The sequence below is a fragment of the Zeugodacus cucurbitae genome, chromosome 5 (genome assembly GCF_028554725.1).
Source record: "Zeugodacus cucurbitae isolate PBARC_wt_2022May chromosome 5, idZeuCucr1.2, whole genome shotgun sequence".
Lineage (NCBI taxonomy): Eukaryota > Metazoa > Arthropoda > Insecta > Diptera > Tephritidae > Zeugodacus > Zeugodacus cucurbitae.
This window is the reverse complement of record NC_071670.1, coordinates 27,228,753-27,254,516: the sequence shown is the minus strand read 5'-3', so window position 1 is coordinate 27,254,516 and position 25,764 is coordinate 27,228,753. Positions and strand designations below refer to the sequence as shown.

The window sequence follows — 25,764 nt, the reverse complement described above, 5'->3', positions numbered from 1 at the left end:
TTCTACCACATACTCAGAGGTTCCATTAGTAGCAAACCACTAAGAGAAGGGTACAAGTAGAAATAAGTATAATATACATATGTATATAGTCTATAGAACTCAGCATCACAAAATGGTTCTGTTATTAAGTACAGAAAACGCATACTGTTAGAATTCAAGTAAGAAGTATTTATATAATTCAAATTTAGCACAATCGTACTTAATGGTAAATTACATATGTATATTCCTTACCAATGTGTTTTCAAGTTGTGAAAGTCCGCGGACGGAATTTTGTGAAATCGCCGACGCCAAACATGCTTTCGGAACATGATATTAGGTTCATAACATTTTGTTGCTATTCCATTAGTAAAGTTTGAAAATGGATTGAATCGATTACCAGCCACGCCTTCTTTCATTAAACCTCAACTTTGAAGTCCATCTGATTCGTTCACTTTACAATGTATAAACAATAAGCACCATTGAAGATATTTAAAACCGGACTATAACTGTTATGGACCTATATATCGCACATAAGGACCTCAGTGTTTGTGGTTAATTTTTTTGCCGAAAATATCGGTAAACCTCTCATATATTTTATAGAAATACGAAGGGGATGTGTTTCTTATAATAGTGTGGCTATTAATAAATTGCCAGGGCCCTTTCTTACGTTTTACATATTATCTTTGCAAACATCTATTAAAGTAGGCACATAAAATTATTGGTTTGTACGTTTTTCTTTTTATCCGAAATTCGTTCAAATCAAAATTCTCAATAGAAGATTATTGATAAAGCCCTAATCTATGAAAACTTTGTAAGGATTTACTAGGATTTTTTGCGTAATTTGTTCTCAGGCTTTGCCCTTAATTTTGCACTAAATATGTGTTCATGTGTACATACATATGTATACATATACATATGTATATGGCGAATTGCACATTCAAACGAACACGCCTTTCCTTTCAAGGACGTGTTCAGAGTAACACAACATGTATTTACTTTATAGATGCAAACTAGCATTGAAAAGGAGGGAATTGCCCAAATTTCCAACGATTGCACTGATTTACTGAAAAACCAAAATATACTTCGGAACTGCGTATATGAATGTGTCTTTCATAGTACACGTAAATTGAAAATCTCATTGAAATGAAGTGCATGGATATCGTAGTCGCCATCACAATATTGAAGCACGAGGCCAAAGCGGCCCACATAGTTGCTGTGTAGTAGTAACAAACAAATCATTGCATTTTATAACCGCAGAATTCGACAAATGAATGAGCCAAGTTTTGTTGTCTTGAAGTGAAATACCGAAAAAGAATATAAAAAAACGGAAAGCAAAATTTCCGCTAACATATATGTATGTATATCTGGCAACGCGTCAACTGTGAAGCTCGTATTTTTTCTCGGTTCCTGAATTTTTTTGAAATTTTATCTTAAATATTAAATTTTTATTAAATATAGTTTATTTGTGCAAGTGAAATCTAAAGCTAAGTATTTTGCTTCTGTGTTATACTAAAATTTTAGTAGTATTTAACTATTTTCTTAAACTCTTGTGCCGAGTCATTCAAATGATTTATTGTTGTCATAAATTCTTCTTTTATACTTTGCATATTGATTTTATTTAATTTTCCACTTTTGCTTTCATTCGTTTTTTTATTAATTTTTTGCTCACAGCTGTTCGCGTTTAAGTGTTTCAGTGCATCTCAAACTGCTCACTATATTGGTTGTGATCTTTGACCATCCATTATTACCGAATTACATTTATTTAATTATTGTATTTCATTTTTTTACATATTTATACTCTCGCAACGAGGTTGCTAGAGAGTATTAAAGTTTTGTTCACCTAACGGCTGTTTGTAACACCCAAAACTAAACGAGTTAGATATAGGGTTATATAGACCAAAGTGATCAGGGTGAAGAGTGGAGTTCAAATCCGAATTTCTGTCTCTCCGTCCTTCCGTCCGTCCGTCTGTGCAAGCTGTAACTTGAGTAAAAATTAAGATATCTTGATGAAACTTGGCACACTTATTTCTTGACACCAAATAGGATTTTTGTACATATCTCGGAAACAAATAGAGCTATATAAACCAAACTTTCTGCAGTCGTTTTTTTTTAGCCACTTCTTAATACAGTCCAAAAAGTGAAAGAAATCGGATAATAACCACGCCCACCTCCCATACAAAGGTTAGGTTGAAAATTACTAAAAGTGGGTTAACTCACTAACGAAATACGTCAGAAACACTAAGACACATAAGAAATGGCAGATGGAAGCTGCACTCAGATTTTTTTACAAAATGGAAAATGGGCGTGGCGTCGCCTACTTATGGGTCAAAAACCATATCTCAGGAACTACTCGTCCGATTTCAATGAAACTTGGTTTGTAATAGTTTCTTCATCCCAATGATATGTTGTGAAAATAGGCCAAATCGCTTCACATCCACGCCTACTTCCTATATACCAGAACTTTGAAGACGACCTGAATCGTTTACATTACAATTTATAAAGTAAGCACTAGTAAAGATATCGGTGCAGAACTTTTCACAAATACTATGTTTATAGTGTGGCAGCCCCATTCTAAAAATCACCGAAATCGGACCATAGGTTTTTAAGGCCCCATATATCGAACCTCGGTGCTTCTAACCTAATATTATGGTTTCCAACTTTAAATGGACTTTATACAATTTATATGACGTATATGTCTGTCAAATATAAATAAATTGCGAGAGTATAAAATGTTCGGTTACACCCGAACTTAACCCTTCCTTACTTGTATTTATTTCTGTTTATATATATTTTGATTTTCATTCCACTTAAACTTTTCATAATGACTTGTAATTTTCCAAATTGCAATATGATTATTATTATTTCTTGTTGGCTTTGTGACGGTCGAAATCCCTCATGTGGACAGAAGTGAATTTAAATGCATACGAGTTTGCGTTAATAGTGGTTGTATTTACTTAACGTTATCTTCTGCTTCTTTAATAAAAAATGTTTTTTCAATTGCTAATAATACTGATCCCATGATTGTTCTGGGCGATGTCAATCTACCGTATGTATCATGGAAATCCACTCGTTAAACTTTAATGAGTTTTTTGAAGAAATGTCCGTGTTGGGTCTTAACCAAATTAATTTGATTCCGAACGAATTCGGTAAATTCTTAGATTTGGTCTATGTTGATAGTACTTCAATATTTTCTGTTGTCCGTTCCTGCTTTGGAAATTAATATCGAAATCAAATCCGATCTTGTTTTAGTTTCAACTTAGCGAAAGCTAACTTCGAAAGGATTAATCTGGAACTTTCTAAATTGACTTGGCCTGATTATAGTGGTAATATTGAATTTAATGTATCACATTTTAATAAAATTATTTTTAATTTATTTGAAAGGTTTGTTCCGAAATGTTTTGTTACCCAAAGTAAAAACGAAAGAGCTATGTAAACTTAACAAGTAAGGAAAGGCTAAGTTCGGGTGCAACCGAACATTTTATACTCTCGCAATTTATTGAGGAAATTTTATTAAGATAACGCACAAATTTACCCATAAATTCGGCATAAAGTTTAATAGAATAACGAAAATCGTCATATATAGATATGAGGGCTGAGGTAATTCCTAAACCGATTTCATTCAATTTCACCAGCAAGGTACACTATATCCAATATTAACCAATAAATATATGCGTAATAAAGCCCAACGAATTTTTGAAAAAACCTAGAATTAGGTATATGGGAGTTAGTAGATGTTGTGACCCGATTTTAATAATCAGAGACACACTATTGGAAGAAAACAATTTCCTCTGAATTACATTAAATTAGCTGAGAGATTTACCCATATTAGTTATAGTCCGTTTTTCACAAGTGATGCCACTGATCATATACTGTATTTGTGTAAAGTTTTATTTCGCTATCATCATTGGTACCTAATGTATATATTATAAAGCAGGGACCGTAAATAATGATTATCGTTCAGATTTTTAAGTAAAAAAATCAATCACTTAGAATCGCCACACAAACAAAAGGATAACGTCATTGTAATCCATTTTGGACGATCTATCCATTTCCACAATGATTTTTTAAATACAGATTTTTATGATTTTCTTCACAGTTAAACCAAAAAACTTAATAACAAACACATGTTCCAAAAGTGAGTTTTATTTTGAGCACAAAAATAAAAATCATATTTAATGATTATTTATGATTTTTATTGTTTTGCTCAAAAATAATGATTATTTATGATTTTTATTTTTTTTTTGCTCAAAAATAATGATTATTTATGATTTTTTACAAATTACTCAAAATTAATTATTAACAGTGAAGAAAATCATAAAAATCAATTTATAATCATTATTTTGTGATTTTTATAATAAAACTTATAATGATTACGGTCTCTGTTATAAAGTGAAGGATTCAGATGGAATTCAAAATTGAGTTATAAAGAAAGTAGTCGTGGTTGTGAACCGATTTCATCCATTTTCCACACATGCCATCAGGGTGTCAATAAAATATTATATACCGAATTTCATTGAAATCTGTCGAGTAGTTCCTGAGATATGGTTTTTGACCCATAAGCGGGCGACGCCACGCCCATTTCCCATTTTGTAAAAAAATCTCAGTGCAGCTTTCTTCTGTCACTCCTTATGTAAAATTTGGTGTTTCTGACGTTTCTCGTTAGTGAGTTAACGCACTTTTAGTCATTTTCAACCTAACCTTTGTATGGGAGGTGGGCGTGGTTATTATCCGATTTCTTTCATTTTTGGACTGTATAAGGAAACGGCTAAAAAAACGACTGCAGAAAGTTTGGTTTATATAGCTTTATTGGTTTGCAAGATATATACAAAAAACATATTTGGGGGCGGGGTCACGCCCACTTTTCCAAAAAAATTACATTCAAATGTGCCCCTCCCTAATGCGATCCTATGTTCCAAATTTTATTTTCATAACTTTATTTATGGCTTAGTTATAGCTCTTTATGTGTTTTTGGTTATCGCCATTTTGTGGGCGTGGCAGTGGTCCGATTCCGCCTATCTTCGAACTTAACCTTTTTATGGTGCCAAGGAACACGTGTTTTAAGTTTCATTAATATATCTCAATTTTTACTCAAGTTACAGCTTGCACGGTCGGACAGACGGACAGACGGACGGACGGACAGACAGACATCCGGATTTGAACTTTACTCGTCACCCTGATCACTTTGGTATATATAACCCTATATCTAACTCGTTTAGTTTTAGGACTTACAAACAACCGTTATGTGGACAAAACTATAATACTCTCTTAGCAACTTTTGTTGCGAGAGTATAAAAATAGAAAAGCTCGTGCTTTTAAACTTTATAAAAAAATGGAATGCGTGGTGACTATTTAAAATATTCTAAGTTACGCCGAGAGTTTGCGGAACTTAACAAAAAATGTTATAAAAACTACATAAATAAAGTTAAAAATAATATTATTCGCAATTCAAAATCTTTTTATGGTTTCGTTAACTCCAATCGTACGATTTCCAATTTTCCGTCCGCGATGAAATATAATTCAACCATGTCATGTGACAATTATATTATTTTAAGTTTAATTATTGTTCAAACTCCCCTACGGATGTGCCATATCACCATGTGTTTTGTCCGAGTACCCTTATTAATGCACCAATCATTTTTTAATTAGATGTCTTAAATCATTTAGATACATTAGAAAGTTCGTTTAAATATGGCACCGATATGATTCCCTTATGCTTCCTTAAAAATTGTGCAAAATATTAAAGGTAACTAAGCTTTTCAACTTATCTCTTCCGTCATTGTGGAAAAGCTCTTTTATAATACCTTTGCATAAAAGTTGTGTTAGATCCTCCGAAATATAATTGAGAACTATAGGGGGATAGTAAAAATATCAGCTATGCCCAAACTTTTTGAAGCTATTATCACTGACCAAATTACATTCTCGTTTTCTCCTTTAATTTCATTTTCCAGCATGGATTTTGTAAAGGGAAATCTACAGCAACAAACTTGCTTGAATTCGTATGCCATGTGTTAATGGGTTTTAGGGACAATAATACCGATGTTATTTATACAGACTTTGGTAAAGCATTCGATAGAGTAAACCACTTAATTCTATTGCAAAAATTGGATTATCTTGGTTTTCAAAATTAAACAAAATTATAATTCTTATATAAATTCAATAGTCTTAAAAGCTAAAGGTGCCCTTAGCTTTGTTAAACGTTGGTCTAAAGAGTTTAGTGATCCGTATATTACTAAAATTCGTTTTACAACATTGGTAAGACCTATTTTGGAGTATGGTTCTGTGGTATGGAATCCTAGTTACAATACCCATTCTGATAAGCTAGAGTCCGTTCAAAAACGATTTTTACACAGAGCGAAATGGCCACCTAAAATGCCCTGTAAATTAGAACAAAGTTTAGAAGATTCCTCTTAAATTTCTCTCCAATAAGATGCCCATCTTATTATTACTGGATATCACTTCTTAATAAAAATGTGAAGATAAAACGTTAAACTAAGGTGAAAACCTTTTCAATATAATTTAGGAGATGACGCTTAGAATTTAGATGATATCCTTTTCAGTGAAATTTAATAGATAACCTATGAAACTAAGGTGAAAACCTTTTCAATATTATTAAGAAGGTGACCCTTAGAATTAAGAGGAAACGCTTCTTAATAAAATCAAGTAGATAACCCGTAAAACTAAGCAGAAACTCTCCTTAACATAAATAAGATGGGAAGTCTTAATTATTATTGGAACATCATCTTAATTTTAATAAGCCGATGATCTTATCAATTTGATGTTATTTTCCCCTTAATTGAAATTAATACTTTCTGAAAATAAATATAATACGAGTTTTTTTATAACTTTTTTTATTTTTTAATTCAGCATTAGCATAACTATAGCTAGTTTAAATACTTATGTATATATAATTAAAATTGACTTTACATACTTCCTGGTAATTTTTATAACATAAATAATTGACAAACTTGTAATTGTATGAAAGGTATTTTTACCAATATTTTTTAGCTCTTATAACTTTAAGACCATTATTTAAAACATAAAAATCTATTGGCGGACCATCTAAAGAATCAAATTTGATGAGAGTGTAATTATGTTTTTCACTGCCAACCAAATATGATTGAAATCTCTCAGAAAAATTTAGACAACTATGACTTTTTACTACAATACTAATATTATTTTCGCTTATTAAGAAATCACATATTTCGTAAATAAGAAAACTGGCTTTAGTAACTGAAACAATGTGTCCAATTTTGAACGTTTTTCCTCGGAAAATAACGGAATCTGTTTTTTTATATGAATTCAAATCGGATAAATTTAATGATGAAATGTAAATTTCTTTTGTAATAGGACATTGTTCTTTACAAACAATTTCGGCTTGAAAAAAGTTATTAGTTATAACTGAATTCGCAAATCTTATAGCTGATTTGATTCCCAGAGATAAAGGAATATTTATTCTGGATGTTATACTTCTGGCATATTTTTTATGAATTTGGTGTTCAGCCTCAAATCTAAATGACCATAGGTATTTTAGGGGGCCTAGTTTTTTAATAATAGTGGGGTAATGTACAAGGTTGTGGTGTTTGGGTTTTAAAGTATCCTTAAACATACATTGATATAACCTGTTGTGTTCTTCAATCAACACTTGAAGTTTAATTAAGAGATCGTCGTCGAAATTTGGCAATAACACATAGTCAATTAGTTGAATGAAAAGAACTAAAAATTTGTAAACAGAATCATTCGGTGGGATAAGGTCGCCAATCATAAGTAATACTAAGTGGGAAAAAGTTTGCATTTGCTTCGCGTTCATTTTAAAATTAGCGTTCTTTATGTGCTCTTTTTTTACAGGAGGAGAAACATTACCGATTTCTGTTTGCCCATATTGGAACATTTGCTTCCGGGAATTAAAAGTTTCCAAAGTGAACATTTTTTTTTCGTATATAAAGTAATGTAATATTTTACTAAAATTATATTTGCATACACCACTGAATAAATCATGCATGATATCACATGAAATGTTATCGGTGACGTGAAAAAACGAAAGAGAATTGAATACAGAGTTATATTTTATACCATTTACAGCTGGGTCATTTAATGTAATATCAAGTTCATAATTGGTATTGTTTCTTAAAGAATCGGAATATTCGATACAATCAATGCGTGTTTCATTTTTGTTGCGTTTGCATACTCTACAAAATGAATTTGATGAAAATGAACTATTGTATCCTAAAGCTGTGTTTAGACCAAGGTTATCACCTAATATTTGAGCAAGCCGAATGTAAACTTGGATATGTTGACCACCTATGTCAATACTCAAACCATCGACATATAATTTCTTTAAAATATCTATAAGTGGAGTGAAGGCAATATTAAAACCATATTCACATATATCTGAACTTTTCATAAATCCGCTTACAAATACATTCATGAGCCTACCAGCTTGATAATTAGGGATTGTTGGAAAAGTGTAATAAATTCCACATATTTTCTGTTGGCAGGATTTCGAGCCTAGGGGATCATTGATCTCAAAATCGTCCATGTATAAGAAAAGTGGTATTGTCAACTTGCCTTCATCGAATTTCGCAGTTTTCCAAAGATCTCCATTTATAAAATTATAATATGAAGCAAATTTTGAAATGATTTCAACATTGGCAATAATTGATTCCCATACCCCTTCACTTTCAAAAAATTGTTTTATTTGAAAAGGTATGTCATTCAATACTATTTCTGCTTTAGCGCTAGTTAAAGTCGGATTATTATTTAAAATAATTCCAGACAATTCATTGCTTATTACATATTTTTGCGGATGTTTAAAATGCTTCAAGTTTTCCAATTCTTTAAGAAACTTATACTCAGAATCCACATTTTTAAATGGTTCAGATAAATTTCTCAATATTTCATTAGATAGGACTTTATTTTCAAAATTTTGAATCAACGGGTTAACCATTTCTACTATTGGAGCCATAATACGTTCTTTTATAGATTTTTGAATACTAAGAACGTCTTTTCTCGAAAAATGTGGATGATTGTGCAGTTCAAGAGTAAATTCAAGAACTGAATGCTTGAAGTTTGCAAGACTTGGAAGGGGATACTCATCACGATACTGTAATTGTGTAAGTGGCTCTTGAGAAACTAAAGATTGACCTAAATCATTATTTACCGAGGAAAAACTCACAGTTTTATGCTTTTCTAAGTGCTTTCGAAACCTATACACATTGTGAAATATTTGATTGCAATTTTCCTCTTTGCAAACATATTTTGCTATGGACTGAAGCCCATGATCTTCCTTTAAATGATTTATAAGTAAACATGAAGTTAAGTGGGGTTTGTGACATAAATAGCAAGCAAATTTGGACATTTTTAACAATTAAAAAGAAAAGAAAGAAAATAAAAAATTAGTTATCTAACTTGTTGAGTAAATTTGAAACTGAAGGAAAATCTTCAGACTTAAGCCCAAAAAAGTATTGTTCTAAAAATACCCAAACTTGCTTGCTATTATGGGAATATTCAATTTGGAATACATAACTTAACTTAATAATACAGTCGACGCATTTCATTAAAGTGGGGCACTTCCACTTAAGCCCGTCGCAAAATATAAAGAATTCTGATATACTTGTATAGTCCTCACCTACTGCAATGATGTAAGGCTGCAAATGCTGTTTTTCAATCGCGTATTGCTCAATTTTGGACGAAATCTTTGGTAATATATCATTTGGTGTAGTTGCTAGTATTATAAACTCTGATTGAGCGTCACCAATCGTTGGTTTGTGGGTTTTACTCCGACGCTGTGGTTGAAGAACCGCATGGAGCAGTAACAACACAATGCAATATTTAGAATCTGGAATTATAAATTAATCCAATATATAAATATTTTAATATTGTTTTTCATGTTTTTTTACCATTTGATAAATCTTTGTAAATGAGTTTCGAAAGTAGTAACTCTCGGCTGGCTTGGTCTTTTACTTCCGCATTTAAGACAGGAAGGATTACTTTATAAAACTTGTCAAGTTTTAATAACAACTCGTTTCCAATATCTGGATGCATGTCATTAAAATCAATATCAACCTGTTATAATTGAATAATGTTTAATTTGTAAATAAATACTTTGTGCTTTTTTCTTACCAATTCGTAACCGTTAAAGTCATTGTAGCGCGGCCAGTCTGCTAGCAAATCCGATAGAGATCCCTTACATTTATTTCTAAACGTGCATGTATCTAACCAAAACTTTTTAACTTTTTCCCAGCAGAAAGAAATATATTTCTAAACTTCGTGAACATCCAAACCCATTGGCAAACGCCTTGGTACATTCCAATCAAACTCGTTTAAAAAGAAGAGATCTACCTGCCTACTAAAGAGCAACGTTCTGCCAAAAAGCTCAAACACAGTCTTGAGCTTACTTAGTTGTAAATAGATTTAAGATTTTAATACTTATTGTTAGGCTTTAAACAAAGCAGATTCAATAAATAAAGAAATATTGAGAAAAAAAAAAAAAAAAAACTTTTTCCCAAGGTGTGCAGTTATGTGCCAACCAACACTTTTTTTCCAAAACGTTATCTGCAGTGCAAGAAGTTAAATTAAATATTGTTAAAACTACAAATTATTTTATAAAGTAGGAGTAAAAAGTATTGCACACCGTCAAAAACATCTTCATAAGCTTCCTGGGTAACAGGATTGGCTTTGTTTTCCAACTTTATGGCATTAGCCCAACGCGAGAACAATTTACCACTCGGATTCTTTTTTCCCATTTTTCTTTCCAAAAAGTAAAATTCCTAATATATAAGAGTAACAAAAAAATGTTGTAAGTTTTTAGTAGTTATAATCGAATTCGTGCAATTACCTTACCTTCTTTTCTTTAGGAAATACCGCAACAATTTCATTCGCCCATTCCCTCATATCTGAGTATTGCATTTTGCGTCCTAAACCAATATAGTTGTCAACGATGCAATGTGTTAAATTTTTTTGGTTTCTACTGTCCAAGTAGCCATGTTTTTCTTGATAACTTAAAGCAAGTTGTCCCTTTACTGATGTTTTTAAAAGCTCGCGTAGATTGAAATTCTTCGTTTGAGGCGAACAAGGTAGCATACTACATTCTCCCGATTTGACGGAAGACAAATCACTGGATATTTTTTTCAGCCAATCTAAGACTTCGGTGTTTGCAGTTTGTGTCTCTTGGTCACAAATAAATGGAATACCCTTAAAAACAGAATCCACACACTAACTTTCAAATTAAAATTACTTAAAATTTGGCTTTTAGAGCAAAATTAAAGTTTTTTCTTGGGCGATTACTTGTGTTGTGCATAGCTCTATAAACAGAATTGATAATTTAAAAATAAAGGAATCATCTTACCTTTTTTGTTCGCCACTCCTTTAAACCGGCTTTAAATTTTATGCGTTCTCCGAAATATTTTGCGTCACATCTATTGAAAAAAGCGTCAACGTCGTCAATTTGCATTTTCTCAAGAATGAGAAAGGAATTAACCCCCCGTTCAATCAGGGTATCAATTATTTCATTTAGCAGGCCCCAAGATTTTAATAATTCCAAGAATTCATCGTTTCCTTGGCTTGGTTCACCATATATATCGCACATTTTGAATATAATATAATAATACAACTAATATAATAACACAACTAGCACGCAATACAACACAAGAGCAACTGAAATGTGACACTTCACAACTTCACAAAAAAGCAACGGGATAAAAAGAAAATCACTGTCGCCAAGTAAAATTTTTCTAAGTTAGCTGATGCAATATATGTACATACATACATTAATTTGTACGTATGTACGCACAACAAAGCAACGGGATAAAAAGAATATCACTGTCGCCAATTTTTTTTTTTTTAAATTGGCTGATGCAATATACAAACATTAATATGTATGTATGTACGCATTTTGAGACGTTAATAGCAAATTTTAAATTAATAAGAACTCTTTTTAAAATAAAAGGTTTTTCTTTTTAATAAATTTAATAAGGTTCTAGTAAAAATAAGTGGATGTCCTTATTGATTTGCTCTTTAATAGTTTTCTCATAAAAACAAGTAGATTTCTTCTTACCATTGAATTTTTTGACAAAATTACAAAAACAAATTAATAAATAAGAAGTTATCTTTTTATTTTCAGCCGGGTTTCTTTTCAATAGATTTTAGAAGAAATTTAAGCTAAAATTAAGAAGACATTCTAGTAAAATTTTCTTCAATTTTTCCCCCCCTAGCTCTCCTCGCCCTAAAAGCTTTTTTAGAAGTCAATCTTATTGATTATAGGTGAAGTTTTTGGCTCTGTGTACTTTTTGCTTTGGGTCACTTACATTGGGATTCAAGATTGAATCTTCCTCCGTATACTAGTCGTTTAAAACTTATAAATCTACCTACACTCACTTGTCGTAGGGAAATGCTAGGCATAATATTTCTGTTAAACTTCTGAATGGTTCAGTTTGTAGCTCTTTCCTTTTGTCTGATATCAAGTTTAATGTCCCATTTCTCTCAGTTTAGACCATTACTTTTAAAATCTTCGAGAACAAATTTTGAGTTAATCGAACCATTCCGTCAAATATGTTATGATTTTAATTCTCATTCCAACACATTTGACCTGTCTGATTCGATCTTTAGCATCAAAAAATCTATTTTGTCTCCGCTTAATAAGTAATATTAAAAATGTTTAACATTTTGTTTTTGTAAATTTTAAATCTTAGCTGTTGCAATTTTTTTATCTTTAGCTGAGCAGTTTGAGGTCTCGACGCTTAAAAAACTCTTGCCTTTCATGACTCGGCAAATTCCGCTCGTTTGCGGATCGCGCCCCACGCATAGGTTGGGCGGGAGGAAGGTAATCGTTGGGTTTATAATAATAACGACTTTTTCCAAGATTATTATACAATTATTAATATTGGAGGACATCATACCAGAATTTACAAACATAGCAAATTTAAATACGTACATTCTGAAATTGATGTAGTAGTTTCAATAATAATTAACTATTTTCACTATGTTTACAAATGCGCACAAGTTTGTATATAAATAAATATATTTACAACACAATTCTCTGCAGTTAAGTGTTTCTGCTGAACAACAGGTTTATTGCCATTTCTATAGACACTTTGCAGCTGGTCAAATTGAAAAATTTCATAAGTATGCTTTATTAAGCATGAAAATGTTTGGAAAATTAAAGTTTGAGTGGGAAAAGTGCCATAACCTCCAACCACATCTTAATTATCCGTCTGTAACATTATGAAGTGCTTCAGCAAGAACATTTTCCTCTTCAGAGAATTTTAAGTAAAGGAGCTCGTTAACAAGTAAATACACATAACACACTGACGGACATTTGGAGAAAATTGCAGAAAAACAGGAATGGGAAATTTTCCTTACTTAGACATAGTCAAATTTTACTTTGAAGTAGATCTTTTTAAGTTTTCGCTGTTTTATGCCTATTTACTACCAAATGGTCATTGAGAAATTCGTCATGGTCCACAGTCATATCATTATGTAGTTTGAAAATTGGTGATGAATTCACAATCACGCTTACTTCCCATATAACACAATTAAATTCCATCTGATTCTGTCATTCTACAATATATGCACAGTGATCCGCGCTTATGTGTCTCCTTTTCCCACTTAAGTGCCTATTTTTTGCGGCATCGTTGATTATACTCTCGCAACATGTTGCACAGAGTATTTTAGTTTTGTTCACATAACGGTTGTTTGTGTCTCACAGAAATAAAAGAGTTAAATATGGGGTTATATATATATAAATGATCAGCATGTCGAGTGGAGTTGAAATCCGGATGTCAATCCGTCCGTCTGTGCGTGCAAGCGATAACTTGAGTAAAAATTGAGATATCTTAATGAAACTTCGAACACATTCCTTTGCAACCTGAAGAGGGTGTTTTCGAAGATGGGCAAAACTGCACTGCCACGCTCACAAAATGGCGAAAACCGAAAACCCATAAAGTCTCATAACTAAGGTTAAGGTTAACATAGGTTACTCTGGTAGGCTAAAAAGCCACACATAGACCAGTTTTGGTCCTAAGCCATAAATAAAGTAAACTTTGGTACAAAGGATCACATTAGGGAGCTGCATATCTGGGTGTAAGTTTGTTGGGGAAGTGGGCGTGACCCCGCCCCCATATATGTTTTTTGTATATATCTCGCAAACCAATAAAGCTATATAAACCAAACATTCTACAGTCGTTTATTTTAGCCACTTCTTACAGTTCAAAAATTAAAGAAACCCGATAATAACCACGCCCACCTCCCATACGAAGGTTAAGTTGAAAATTACTAAAAGTGCGTTAACTCACTAACGAAATACGTCAGAAACACTAAATTTTATACTTTCAGTGACTTTAAATCGATGTAGTATTAACAAATCAAACACTCATATACAAGAAAGTATATATTATACTAAGTACATTATTCAGATACAAGAAAACGCTTTTAATTATTTTCATGAGTGTATAATGGAACCGAACTGAATGGAACCGAAATCAGAACACGAATTGTACTACAGCGCCTCCAAAAAGCCGGACTAACTTTGGCCATTCAGTGGGCTAAATTGCACAAAATTTGTACCAAGGAGTATTGGAGAAAAGTCATATTTTCAGATACATCCAAAATTAACCACTTCGGTTCATACGATATGTCGCACGTTCGCAGAAAAGTTGGTGAACGTTTCTATATTTAATGTGTCAGAAGTACCGTTAGGCAGAGTGGACCCTATCATTGTGCTGGAAAGTTGCCCTTTATTGATGGAAATGTTAACTCAATTAAATACCAACAGCTCTTACTGGATAACATGGCAAATTTTATCATATAACTCTTTGTTTTTAAAGAAAATCAAAATATTATACATTTCTAGAGTGCCCAAATTTTTGGTCCGCTACTGTATATAACCCATTATCTAATTCGTTTAGTTTTATGACTTACAAACAACCGTTATGTGAACAAAACTATAATACTCTCTTAGCAACTTTTGGTGCGAGAGTATAAAACTGTTACGTTTAATTTTTCATATGAAATAGTTAGCGGAGGGGGCGCTATCCTGATGTCGCAATTTTCGTCAGCAAATTTTTGTACTATTTTGGTTTTTAATTCATCAAATTATAATTATCATTAAAATGCATCGTATAGTGTTCTTGTATAGCTTATTTTGAGGCAAATTTTTTAAAGTATTTTAGAAAGAAATTTTGTAGCTCTAACCCAAAAGCTATGGAAAATATTTGGTATTAACCAAGCATGCTTGGGGGCGCTATCCTGATGACGCGAAGTGTATGTGGTCAAATGTACATATGTAGATGTCCAAAGTAAGCACGATTTTGCGATGTTTTGAAGTCGCCGCATCGCACTCAATTTTTGAAAATAAAAATCGTTGGATTTTGCTCGCAGTATTGTGCAAAAAATTATAACATTTCCATAGTCAAAATTGAGATTATAATTTCGGAACTTGAATAGAAAAAAATGTGTGGGATAAAAAACATTATCGTTTGTTTTCGAAAATAATTACAAAACAAGACCATTTTACACAAAGTAATCATTTTATTGGAGGATGGGGTCATGTGTAGAAGTTCACGTAAGTGAGGAAAGTTCCTGATTGTCATTCACTTGGGAGTGGTCAGGAACGATTATTTCGCATGTGGCTGAAGCAGCTCACGACTTCCGGTCTTAAACCAATTATCCTCTGGGTAGCCAACAGACATCCGGCGAGCTAAAGTGAGAAGGCAAACCTCGCTTATGCGGTTGTGCGTAGGGTTTGGGACCCACCACATAAAAACGAATAATCAATGAAAAGGATGCAACAGCCTCGGGTGAGAGATAATGAATTCAGCCCCTAAGAGTACATTTTAATTGAAAATATCTGTAAATCTCTCAGATAATTTAACGTAATTCAGAGGAAATTTGTTTCTTCTAATAGTGTGTCTCTGTTCCAAAAATTATTCAAATCGGATCATCACATCTCCTAGCTCCCATATAACTAATTATAGGTTTTTCAAAAGTACGGTGGGCTTTATTCCGCATATATCCGTTAAATATGTGAGATATCTTAGCAAAATTAAGTGAGCATACAGTCATGGATATAGTGTATCTTGCTGGTGAAAACGAGTGAAAGCGGTTCAGACCTACTACTATACTATATAAGACGATTTTCGTCATTTTCATTCTAAAAGAAAAAAATATTATATCGAAATATTTGAGAAAAAGCATGGTAAGTACCTCGACACACTTAAGCGGGTTTCATTTAAGTGCCTTTCCCGCTTAAGTGTCTCAGAAGTCATGTATGTTAAGAGGGGGCACTTAAGCGGGGATTACTGTACACCTATTTTCTATGAAGCGACCCGATCTGCATAGTGAACTAATACTAACTGTAAAATACATAAATTCGTTATTATTAGAACTTCCACTCCAGAAAAATTTTACAGAAGAAATAGCAGAAAGGAGCTGTACTCAGATTTTTTTACAAAATGGAAAATGGGCGTGGCGTCGCCCACTTATGGGTCAAAAACCATATCTCAGGATCTACTTGACCGATTTCAATGAAATTCGGTATATAATATTTTCATCTTGATAACGCGGATGACAAATAATATATACATTAGGAACCAATGAAGATAGTGGAATAAAACTTTACATAAAAACTGTCATCTGTGGCTTAACTTTTCATGGCCCTGGATATCGAACATGAGAAACTCAGTGAATAAGGGTAAATTTTCACCGAAAATATAGGTAAATCTCTCTAATGTAATTCAGAGAGAATCTTTTTCATGTAATAGTTTGTCTCTGTACCAAAAATGGTTAAAATCGGGTCATAACTTATCCTAGATTCCATATTCCTAATTATAGGTTTTTCAAAATTACGATGGGATTTATAAATCGTTGAATATGCGATATATCTTAGCAAAATTAAGTGAGTGTATAGTCTTCGATATATTTTATCTTGTTGGTGGTGTCGGTTCAGGAATTACTTCAGCCCTCTCAGACTATATACGAGGGCTGCTATATATATTTCTGACCTAATAATGAAAATAGGAATATTTATTAACGAAAATGGTTTTATTGTTTTTCAAAATATTCTCCATCAATATTTATATACTTTTGCATGCGCTCAAACCAATTTTCGAAGCACTTTTTTTGAGACTTTTTTTTAGCGATTGTCAAATTGTGCGGGATCCAACGAGAACAAACCTTTTTAACGGCCAGGTGCTCATGCAATATCGAATGTATGCTGGTGGGAGAAATTCATAGGCATGCCTCTATCTAAAGGTATGTTACATGACGGTCTTGCATTATCAGTTCACGTACGGCATTTATGTTTTCTGGCACAACGGCTGTTTTTGGACGACCTTCACGGAACTCGTCTTTGAGCGTTTCGTTGTACCAGTTTTTCACAGTGCTATAGGATGGTGCTTCATAGCCATACAAAGATTTTAGTTCATCGATGCACTCTTGTCGCGATAATCCACGTCGAAAGTTGTGAAAAATGATCGCACGAAAATATTCACGAGTTAATTCTATTTTTTGGCCGAGATGAATTTTATAATTCCCTGTAAATAAAACAATTCACGATTAAATGACAACGACGATTCTGAGTGATGTTATGCTAAAAAATGTCAAACTTTCTAATGGAAATGTCAGATTGCACCTGGCAACACTTAGTGTTGCCTAGGCCAGAAATATATAAATCAGCCCTCGTATAATGATTTTCGTTTTTCTATTGGACTTTATGCCGAATATATGGTTCGAATTGTGTGAGAGAGTATAAATAAATAAAAGTTGCACCCGAGCTTAGCCTTTCCTTACGTGTTTTGTTTACATTTAATTGAAAAAACTACTGTCAGTATTGCTTGTTTTCATTCACAATAAATAAAAACGGCAATTTTTAACAATGTCGCCAACGAAAATTCCACTAACTCTCTAAAATTTTGAGGATTAAATGGAAGTTAGCAAACGGAGATAACTCTCGAATTAACCACGATTAAAGCAGTTAATCCGGATTAACGCCGCCGTCTGCCAGGGGTATTATAAAGTTTAAAAATGGATTAAACCGGATTATAACCATATCCGCCTCCCATACAAAGGTTATGTTGAAAACTACTGAAAATGATTTAATTCAGTAAGGAAAACCACCAGAAAACTTAGTTTTAATTAGAAAGATGGTACAGAATCTCCAAAACTACTCGAATAATTTCAATGAAATTCGGTTCATATTATCTTCCTGACTTATGAAAATAGTCCAAATCGGTTCACAACCACCCATATACTTATGTGCCAAATAAGTGAGTCAAATTGTTTGCTATATTAATAAAATTAAATAAATAATTTGCGAGAGTATAAAATGTTTGGTGACACCCGAACATAGCCCTTCCTTACTTGTCTAATTAAGTCTTCAAAATCGAGAGTTTGAAAAAAGGACTTTTTATATTCTCAGGACATGCTGCACAGAGTATAACAGTTTTGTTCATATAACTGTTGTATGTAACACCCAAAATTAAACGAGTTAGAAATGGATACAGTTATCCGCGCTTAAGTGGCCCCACGTATAAGTGACCATATTTTGTAGTCTAAGAGCTAGCAACGTTTTTGAGCAAGAATTTCAGGTGGGCCAGTTTTTACATATCCTATCTCTCTCACTCTCCCGGACATCATACAGGCTACCTGGCTGGCAGTAGCGGTTGCGTTCATCAGTGCGCATCGTACCGATACAAGTAAAATATTATAATTTCAAATCATTTTAAGAAGTTTTTTTTTTATTATTTTTATTAAACAATTCTCAACAAAAACTTATTATTGCCAGATATTTTTGATGTTGTTTAAACGGTGCCAAACGCCTATTTTTAATTAAAAAATAAATTTTTTTCGAAATATTTTACTATAGTTGAAATTTTTACAGCATGTCATTTAAGTAATTAAAAGCTCAGAATTAATTTGCCAGATAAAAAATCGGTTGTTAAACCTTTTGCCAGACCGATATAAAGTGTCAAGTGATAGAGCATGTTAGAAAAGTGCAGACAATCACGTATTAACTACGCAAGCGAGATAAACGACAACAGCTGCTTGTAGTCAAGATGGCGTCAGTTTACTCGGGTGGCCGTATTCGTTGTTGTTGTTTGTAAAGTTTCTGTCAAAATTTTGTTACAATGGGCAATGAAAAATTAATAAAATGTGTTTTTTGTCAAGATACATCTAAAAGTAATAACTTTTGTCGAAGATAAATTAAACAAGTAAGGAAGGGCTAAGTTCGGGTGTAACCGAACATTTTATACTCTCGCAATTTATTGATGTAATTTTATAAAGATAACACAAGGCGACCCATATATTTGGTATAAAGTTCAATAGAATAACGAAAATCATCATAAATAGTATATGGGGACTGAGATAATTCCTAAACCGATTTCACTCCTTTTCACCACCAAAATACAATGTATCGAAGACTATACGCTCACTTAATTTAATATTACTTATAATTAGGTATATGGGATCTGGGGGAAGTTATGACCCGATTTTTACCACTTCAGGTACAGAGAGAAACTGTTATAAGAAAAAATTCAGAGGGAATGAATTACATTAAAATATCTGAGGGATTTACCCATATTTTCGGTGAAAAATTAACCTTAGGCACTGAGTTCTTCATGTTCGATATCAGGGGCCTTGAAAAGTCATGGTCCGATTTTGACAATTTTTCCATAAGTGATGTCACAGCTCAAATACAGTATTTGTGTAAAGTTTTATTCCGCTAGCTTCATTGGTTCCTTATGAATACATTATAAAGTGAACGAATCAGATGGAATTCAAAATTGAGTTATATGGGAAGTAGAAGTAGTTGTGAACCGATTTCGACCATATTTCACCCGTGTCATCAGGGTGTCAAGAAAGTGTTATATACCGAATTTCATTGAAATCGGTCGAACAGTTCTTGAGATATGGTTTTTGACCCATAAGTGGGCGGCGCCACGCCCATTTTCCATTTTGTAAAAAAATCTGCTTCCTTCTGCCATTTCTTATGTAAAATTTGGTGTTTCTGACGTTTTTCGTTAGGGAGTTAACCCACTTTTAGTAATTTTCAACCTAACCTTTGTATGGGAGGTGGGCGTGGTTATTACCCGATTTCTTTCATTTTTGGACTGTATAAGGAAATGGCTAAAAGAAACGACTGCAGAAAGTTTGGCTTATATAGCTTTATTTGTTTGCGAGTTATATACAAAAAACCTATTTGGGGGCGGGATCACGCCCACTTTTCCAAAAAAATTACATCCAAATGTGCCCCTCCCTAATGGGATCCTATGTTCCAAATTTCATTTTCATAACTTTATTTATGGCTTAGTTATGACAATGTATAAGTTTTCGGTTTCCTCCATTTTGTGGGCGTGGCAGTGGACCGATTTTGCCCAGGGTGCCAAGGAACATGTGTTCCAAGTTTCATTAAGATATCTTAATTTTTACTCAAGTTATCGCTTGCACGGACAGAAGGACGGTCGGACAGACATCCGGATTTCAAATCTACTCGTCATCCTGATCATATCTAACTCTTATATTTCTTTGTGACACAAACAACCGTTATGTGAACAAAACTATTATACTCTGTGCAACAGGTTTCGAGAGTATAAAAAGTGTAAAGAAGTTTTACGAATACGTGTAAATTTTAAACTTAAATATAATAGTGTTCAGTTACCGGAGCAAATTAATGACACTGATGGATATCACAGAGATTGTATCTAAAGTAGATCTTCCCACCACATCAAGTTCAGCTTCGACATCAAATACTGGAGTAAGTGTTCAAACAACTCTGTCTGATAAAACGTCTCAAAATTCACATACAGAAGTGAATATCCAAGATATTGATACATCGAATACAACAATTCAACCTGATGGTGAGGTAAATATTGAAAGAAATTCAAATGTCTCACGAGTTTGTTTTTTTTTTTGTGGAAAAGATCGCAAGCAATCAAAAGGTAAACAACAAAGCTTACACTCCTCAAATGATGCAGAAATGTATAAAAAAATAGCCGAGTGGATGATAAAGTTAAATAATCAAGAACTGTTATATAAAATAGAGCATTTACGGTCAACAAGTGAATTAATTTATTATCATCATTCATGTGAATTGGGATATTTAAATGATTATAATAAAGTTATTGCTGATAATCCACAAACTTCCTGGCATGACAATCGAAGTATCCACTAGACGATTTTTAATCACATTGTTTCATCGATAGAAGAAGAAGTTATAAACAATAAAAATTGCTTACTATTATCTCATCTTTGTGATGATTATAATGATGAATTAAAACTTCGGGCTCAGTCAGAAGTAAATTTAATGACAAATAATTATCTTGAAAACAAAATATTGAAAGAATTTAAAAAATCAATAAAAATTATTTAAAAAAATAAAAGGAAAATTATTATGCATGAAGATTGCAGTTTATTGGAAGATGATGATTTGAGGAGACTGGAGGAAAATGAGGTTATTGATAAAGTAGCATTAGAAAAAATGGAAAAAGCAAAATGGAAAAATCAAAATTATTTTGAAAAATTGGATCGATTTTTTAAAGTATTGATCGGAGGGAAAGATATTAGGCGCAGAAATGGTGTAAACTGTAATCGATTAAGTAACTCAATCGCCTCTGATACTGTTTTTTGTGTGTCTAATGGTACCATTAAACCATCAAAACACATAACTCTTGGTATGACTGGTAAAAGTATTACAAGTAGCCGAAAAATCATTAACATACTTAATCGTCTTGGACATTGTTGTAACTATACTACCCTGGCAGAACTGGAAACTGAAGCGACTTATTCATCTGTAAATCGTTCTGCAATTTGTCCACCTGATATTATTCGAAGATCATCGCTATGCACAGGTGTCGCTTTCGATAACTTCGATAGATACGTTGATACTCTTAACGGAAAAGAAACTTTGCATGATACCGTAGGTATTATCTATCAAAATATTGATAATAATGCTCTTATTGAAAATCATATGGATTCTGGAAGTGATCAGTCCAATATTTCATCACCACCAACGAAAAGAAGAAGAACATTTGAGAAGAAAATCGGTGATGGCGTCGATAAGCCACCTTCGTGTTTTAATGTTGCTATTTTAGATGGTTTCTTCATGTTACACCTAATGAAAGAAGTACCTGTAACCTTCGATGGTTTATCTAAAAAATTCCTCAGTATGATACTACGATTTAAATCCAATCGTGTCGATATTGTCTTTGATCAATATTTTACACCATCAATCAAAGATTTTGAGCGTTCACGACGGGATGAATCGATCAGCGAAGTTACAATCGGGCCCAATCAAATTCGTCTTCATAATTTTGTAGCTGAGCTCAAAAATGTTTATTTTAAACAAGCTCTAGTTCATTTTTTTATTGACCATTGGGCTGGTGATGAAATGGCTCCTATCATTGGAAATAAAATAATTTACGTGAACTTCAACAAGTGTCATTCATATCGGGTTGAAAATGATAAAGTTATTAAAACTGTTGAAGATTCTTTGTCTTGCATAAAAAGGTGAAGAAGCCGATTCTCGAATAATATATCACATTTGCCAAATAGATGTCGATGCTGAAGTATTGGTACGCAGCTCAGATACTGATATACTAATAATACTTCTTGAAAACATGGATCATTTGAATGCATCACTAAAACTCTGGATGAATTTGGGTATTGGGAATCACGAAAGAATTATAAACGTCAATGAAATATACAAAATTCTAGGAAATCCTTTATCAAAAGCTCTACCGTGCTTTCATGCACTTACAGGATGTGATTACACCCCAGCTTTTTTCCGGAAAGGTAAACTACGACCATTTAAACTGTTAAAACAATCAAAACAGTATCAGTTAGCCTGTCAAAATATAACAACAGATGATGAAAATTTAATGAATGAGACATTTAGAATTTTAGAAAAGTTTATTTGTCATATTTACGGAGTTCGTGATTCTTGGGACGTTAATGAAGTTCGGTTTCATTTGTTCTCAAGTACTTACCAGTCTAAAAAATCAGATGATAATTTTGAAAGAAAGTTCCGTAATTTTGATCCATCAAGTCTACCGCCAAGTAAAGCTGAGTTATATCAACACTTACTACGAGTTCGCTACGTCACCAACGTTTTGGACACATGCTCATTTAAAACACCAAACATCTCTATCACCTCAAGCTTCTGGCTGGACCATTAATAATGATAAATATGATTTTATTTGGTTTATTGGGGAGCAATTACCAACATTAGTTGCCGACATTATTATGAAAGGTAAAAATTTAAATTGAAATATACATAAATTTCTTGACCGAAAAGATGATAATTTTTTTTATTCTGGTACAGATAACAGCTTATTATGGAATGATAACAATTCAAAGGACAATGATAATGACAGCAGTAATGAAGATGAAGATGATTATCAAGATGTCTCCGATTTTTGTGATACAGTTATGGATTAAAAAATTTAACTTTCATTCTCATGTAACCATCCAAATTTTGGTTATTTTTCAAACTTAAGATTGGTTATTATATCAAATTTGTACAAAAATAAAGTATTATTTATTTACGGTATTCATCTATAAATAAATTCTATAATTTAAATGGTTCCTGATCATTTATTAAACGATTAATTTTCTAGACCAAACTAAATGATACTACATCACTTGACACTTTATACCGGTCTGGCAAAAGGTTTAACAACCGATTTTTTATCTGGCAAATTAATTCTGAGCTTTTAATTACTTAAATGACATGCTGTAAAAATTTCAACTATACTAAAATATTTCGAAAAAAATTTATTTTTTAATTAAAAATAGGCGTTTGGCCCCGTTTAGACAACATCAAAAATATCTGGCAATAATAAGTTTTTGTTGAGAATGGTTTAATATAAATAATAAAAACAAAACTTCTTAAAATGATTTGAAATTATAATATTTTACCTGTATAGGTACGATGCGCACTGATGAACGCAACCGCTACCGCCAGCCAGGTAGCCTGTATGATGTCCGGGGGAGTGAGAGAGATAGCATATCTAAAAACTGCCCTACCTGAAATTCTTGCTCAAAAACGTTGCTAGCTCTCGTACTATTGCGACATCGTTGTTTTTTCTCTAAATTTGCATATAAAATTCGCCGCTTAAGTGCCTTTTCCGCTTAAAGGCTTGTAATATTTAAGACACAAACACAAAATTGTTTGCAATTTTCCTCTTTTAAGTGCCTTTTAATATTTTTGACATTGAATGCGCTAAGTATTGTCAAAAGGAAAATATATACATAGTTTTGTAACGTTTTCTTTACTTATTTATTGTTATAAGTAAGTATTTTTATTATTAATAAGAAATAAATGTGACTTTCAAACAAAAAGAAAAAATATAAGTCCGTCTGTGCGAGCGATTACTCTCGTAAAAATGGAGATATCTTAAGGGGTTATATACAGTTAGAATTTTCAAAAAATCGATTTTTTTTTACTTCATTTTCTTAATGTACATATGTTTAAGAATACAATTTCATATCGTTCCGGTGAATATTTTCAAAGTTACAAGCAAATGAAAAATTTGAAAAGGCGTTTCAGAGTGCTTTTCAGTACAATGTCAAAACTTTAAACGCGTTTTTCTCAAAATGGTGTTTTCAAAGTCGGTGACCAACATTACTCGAAAACGGCTAGACCGATTAGTCTCAAATTTTAACACGACCTTCTTAAATATATTTTTTAGTACTTAATCGAAGATTTTTTCTCCGATAAATATTTTTTTTATAAACAATTTAAGGCCGAAATTTCGGTTAAGAATCGATTTTTTTTTTGAGAAACCGCCATTTTGTCAAAAAAATTTTATTTTGCTTATTCCTTCGATTAATTACTATATTTAACATTATTTTAACGAAATCTGTTTGGTTTTTTAATTTCGGATGATCCAGTTCCGAGATATAGAGGTCACCGCAAAACGTCTTTTTTGAGAGGAGCTCCTGGAGATCAGCTGTAGCTCTTTTTCAAATAAATATTTTTACTAGTACTAAGTCTTAAAATGGTCGGCAAAAATCCCCCGCTGAACCCTCCGCGAGGGTGTCGACTGGTAATAGTTACCACAGTGTCGCAATTGTGGAGGGGACTGTCCGGTAACGGTCTGTCCCCACCATAGTCGCGAGGTATCTAGCTAAGGTGCGACTCCGTTGTTGAGTGTTTGTTGCTCTTCAATAGCACAGCATTCGGTGACGCAGTCGTATCATGGTAGGGGGTACAACAAAGGGCTGGATCAAGGTGTCATGCGACCCGTCCCGAGGATCAACCTGGCTGGGGGCCCTTAAATAGCCCAGTCTCGAACGGAGCTTACGGATACCTGGCGCCCTCCGTAATAAGATAGCCTTGCTTGCGTATCGGGGGCTATGCGCAAGTGGACATTTATTCCCCCACACTCGTGGGTCCAAGGCAACAACAACAGCGGCACGCGGAGCCAAGTCTACCAACCAGAGGCAGAAGGCAAAGAGAGAAGCCAAAAGTTTAGTTGCTGGTGCAGTGCCGAAAGAATGGCCTACCCTCAGGGTGGAAGAGCCATCGAAGGCGAAGTATGCAGAGAGGAAACGCGCTGCATACATTCTAAGAAGAGCTCACCTGCATCCACCAACAAAGGAGGAGCTCACTAAGGAACTCAAAGAAACCATAGAGTGTGCTAAAGCGGTTCTTCCCAATTTTAGCATAGAACCGCCAGCAGGAGCAACAAAAAGACAGAGGTCAGCTGAAGAGGCTAAGCCGTCGGCTAAACGACCGAAAATAAAGGAGACGCCCAACAAATCGTTTGCGGATGTGGCCCGGAACCGCATTAT

General features: G+C 33.2%; 2 protein-coding genes across 2 annotated transcripts; both read right to left on the bottom strand.

The window, feature by feature from the left end:
* Positions 1-6,967: 6,967 nt before the first annotated feature.
* On the bottom strand, positions 6,968-10,394 carry LOC128922130 (uncharacterized). Its single transcript, XM_054231750.1, has 2 exons — positions 7,177-10,394; positions 6,968-7,038 (listed from the first exon to the last, which is right to left on the bottom strand). Exons 1-2 carry the CDS (start codon positions 9,332-9,334, stop codon positions 6,968-6,970), a joined length of 2,229 nt encoding a protein of 742 aa, XP_054087725.1. The 5' UTR covers positions 9,335-10,394.
* On the bottom strand, positions 9,707-11,822 carry LOC128922129 (uncharacterized). Its single transcript, XM_054231749.1, has 4 exons — positions 10,819-11,822; positions 10,610-10,745; positions 10,475-10,530; positions 9,707-9,814 (listed from the first exon to the last, which is right to left on the bottom strand). The coding sequence occupies exons 1-4, from the start codon at positions 11,056-11,058 to the stop codon at positions 9,707-9,709; spliced, it is 540 nt and encodes a 179-aa protein (XP_054087724.1). The 5' UTR covers positions 11,059-11,822.
* Between the last annotated feature and the right edge of the window lie 13,942 nt (positions 11,823-25,764).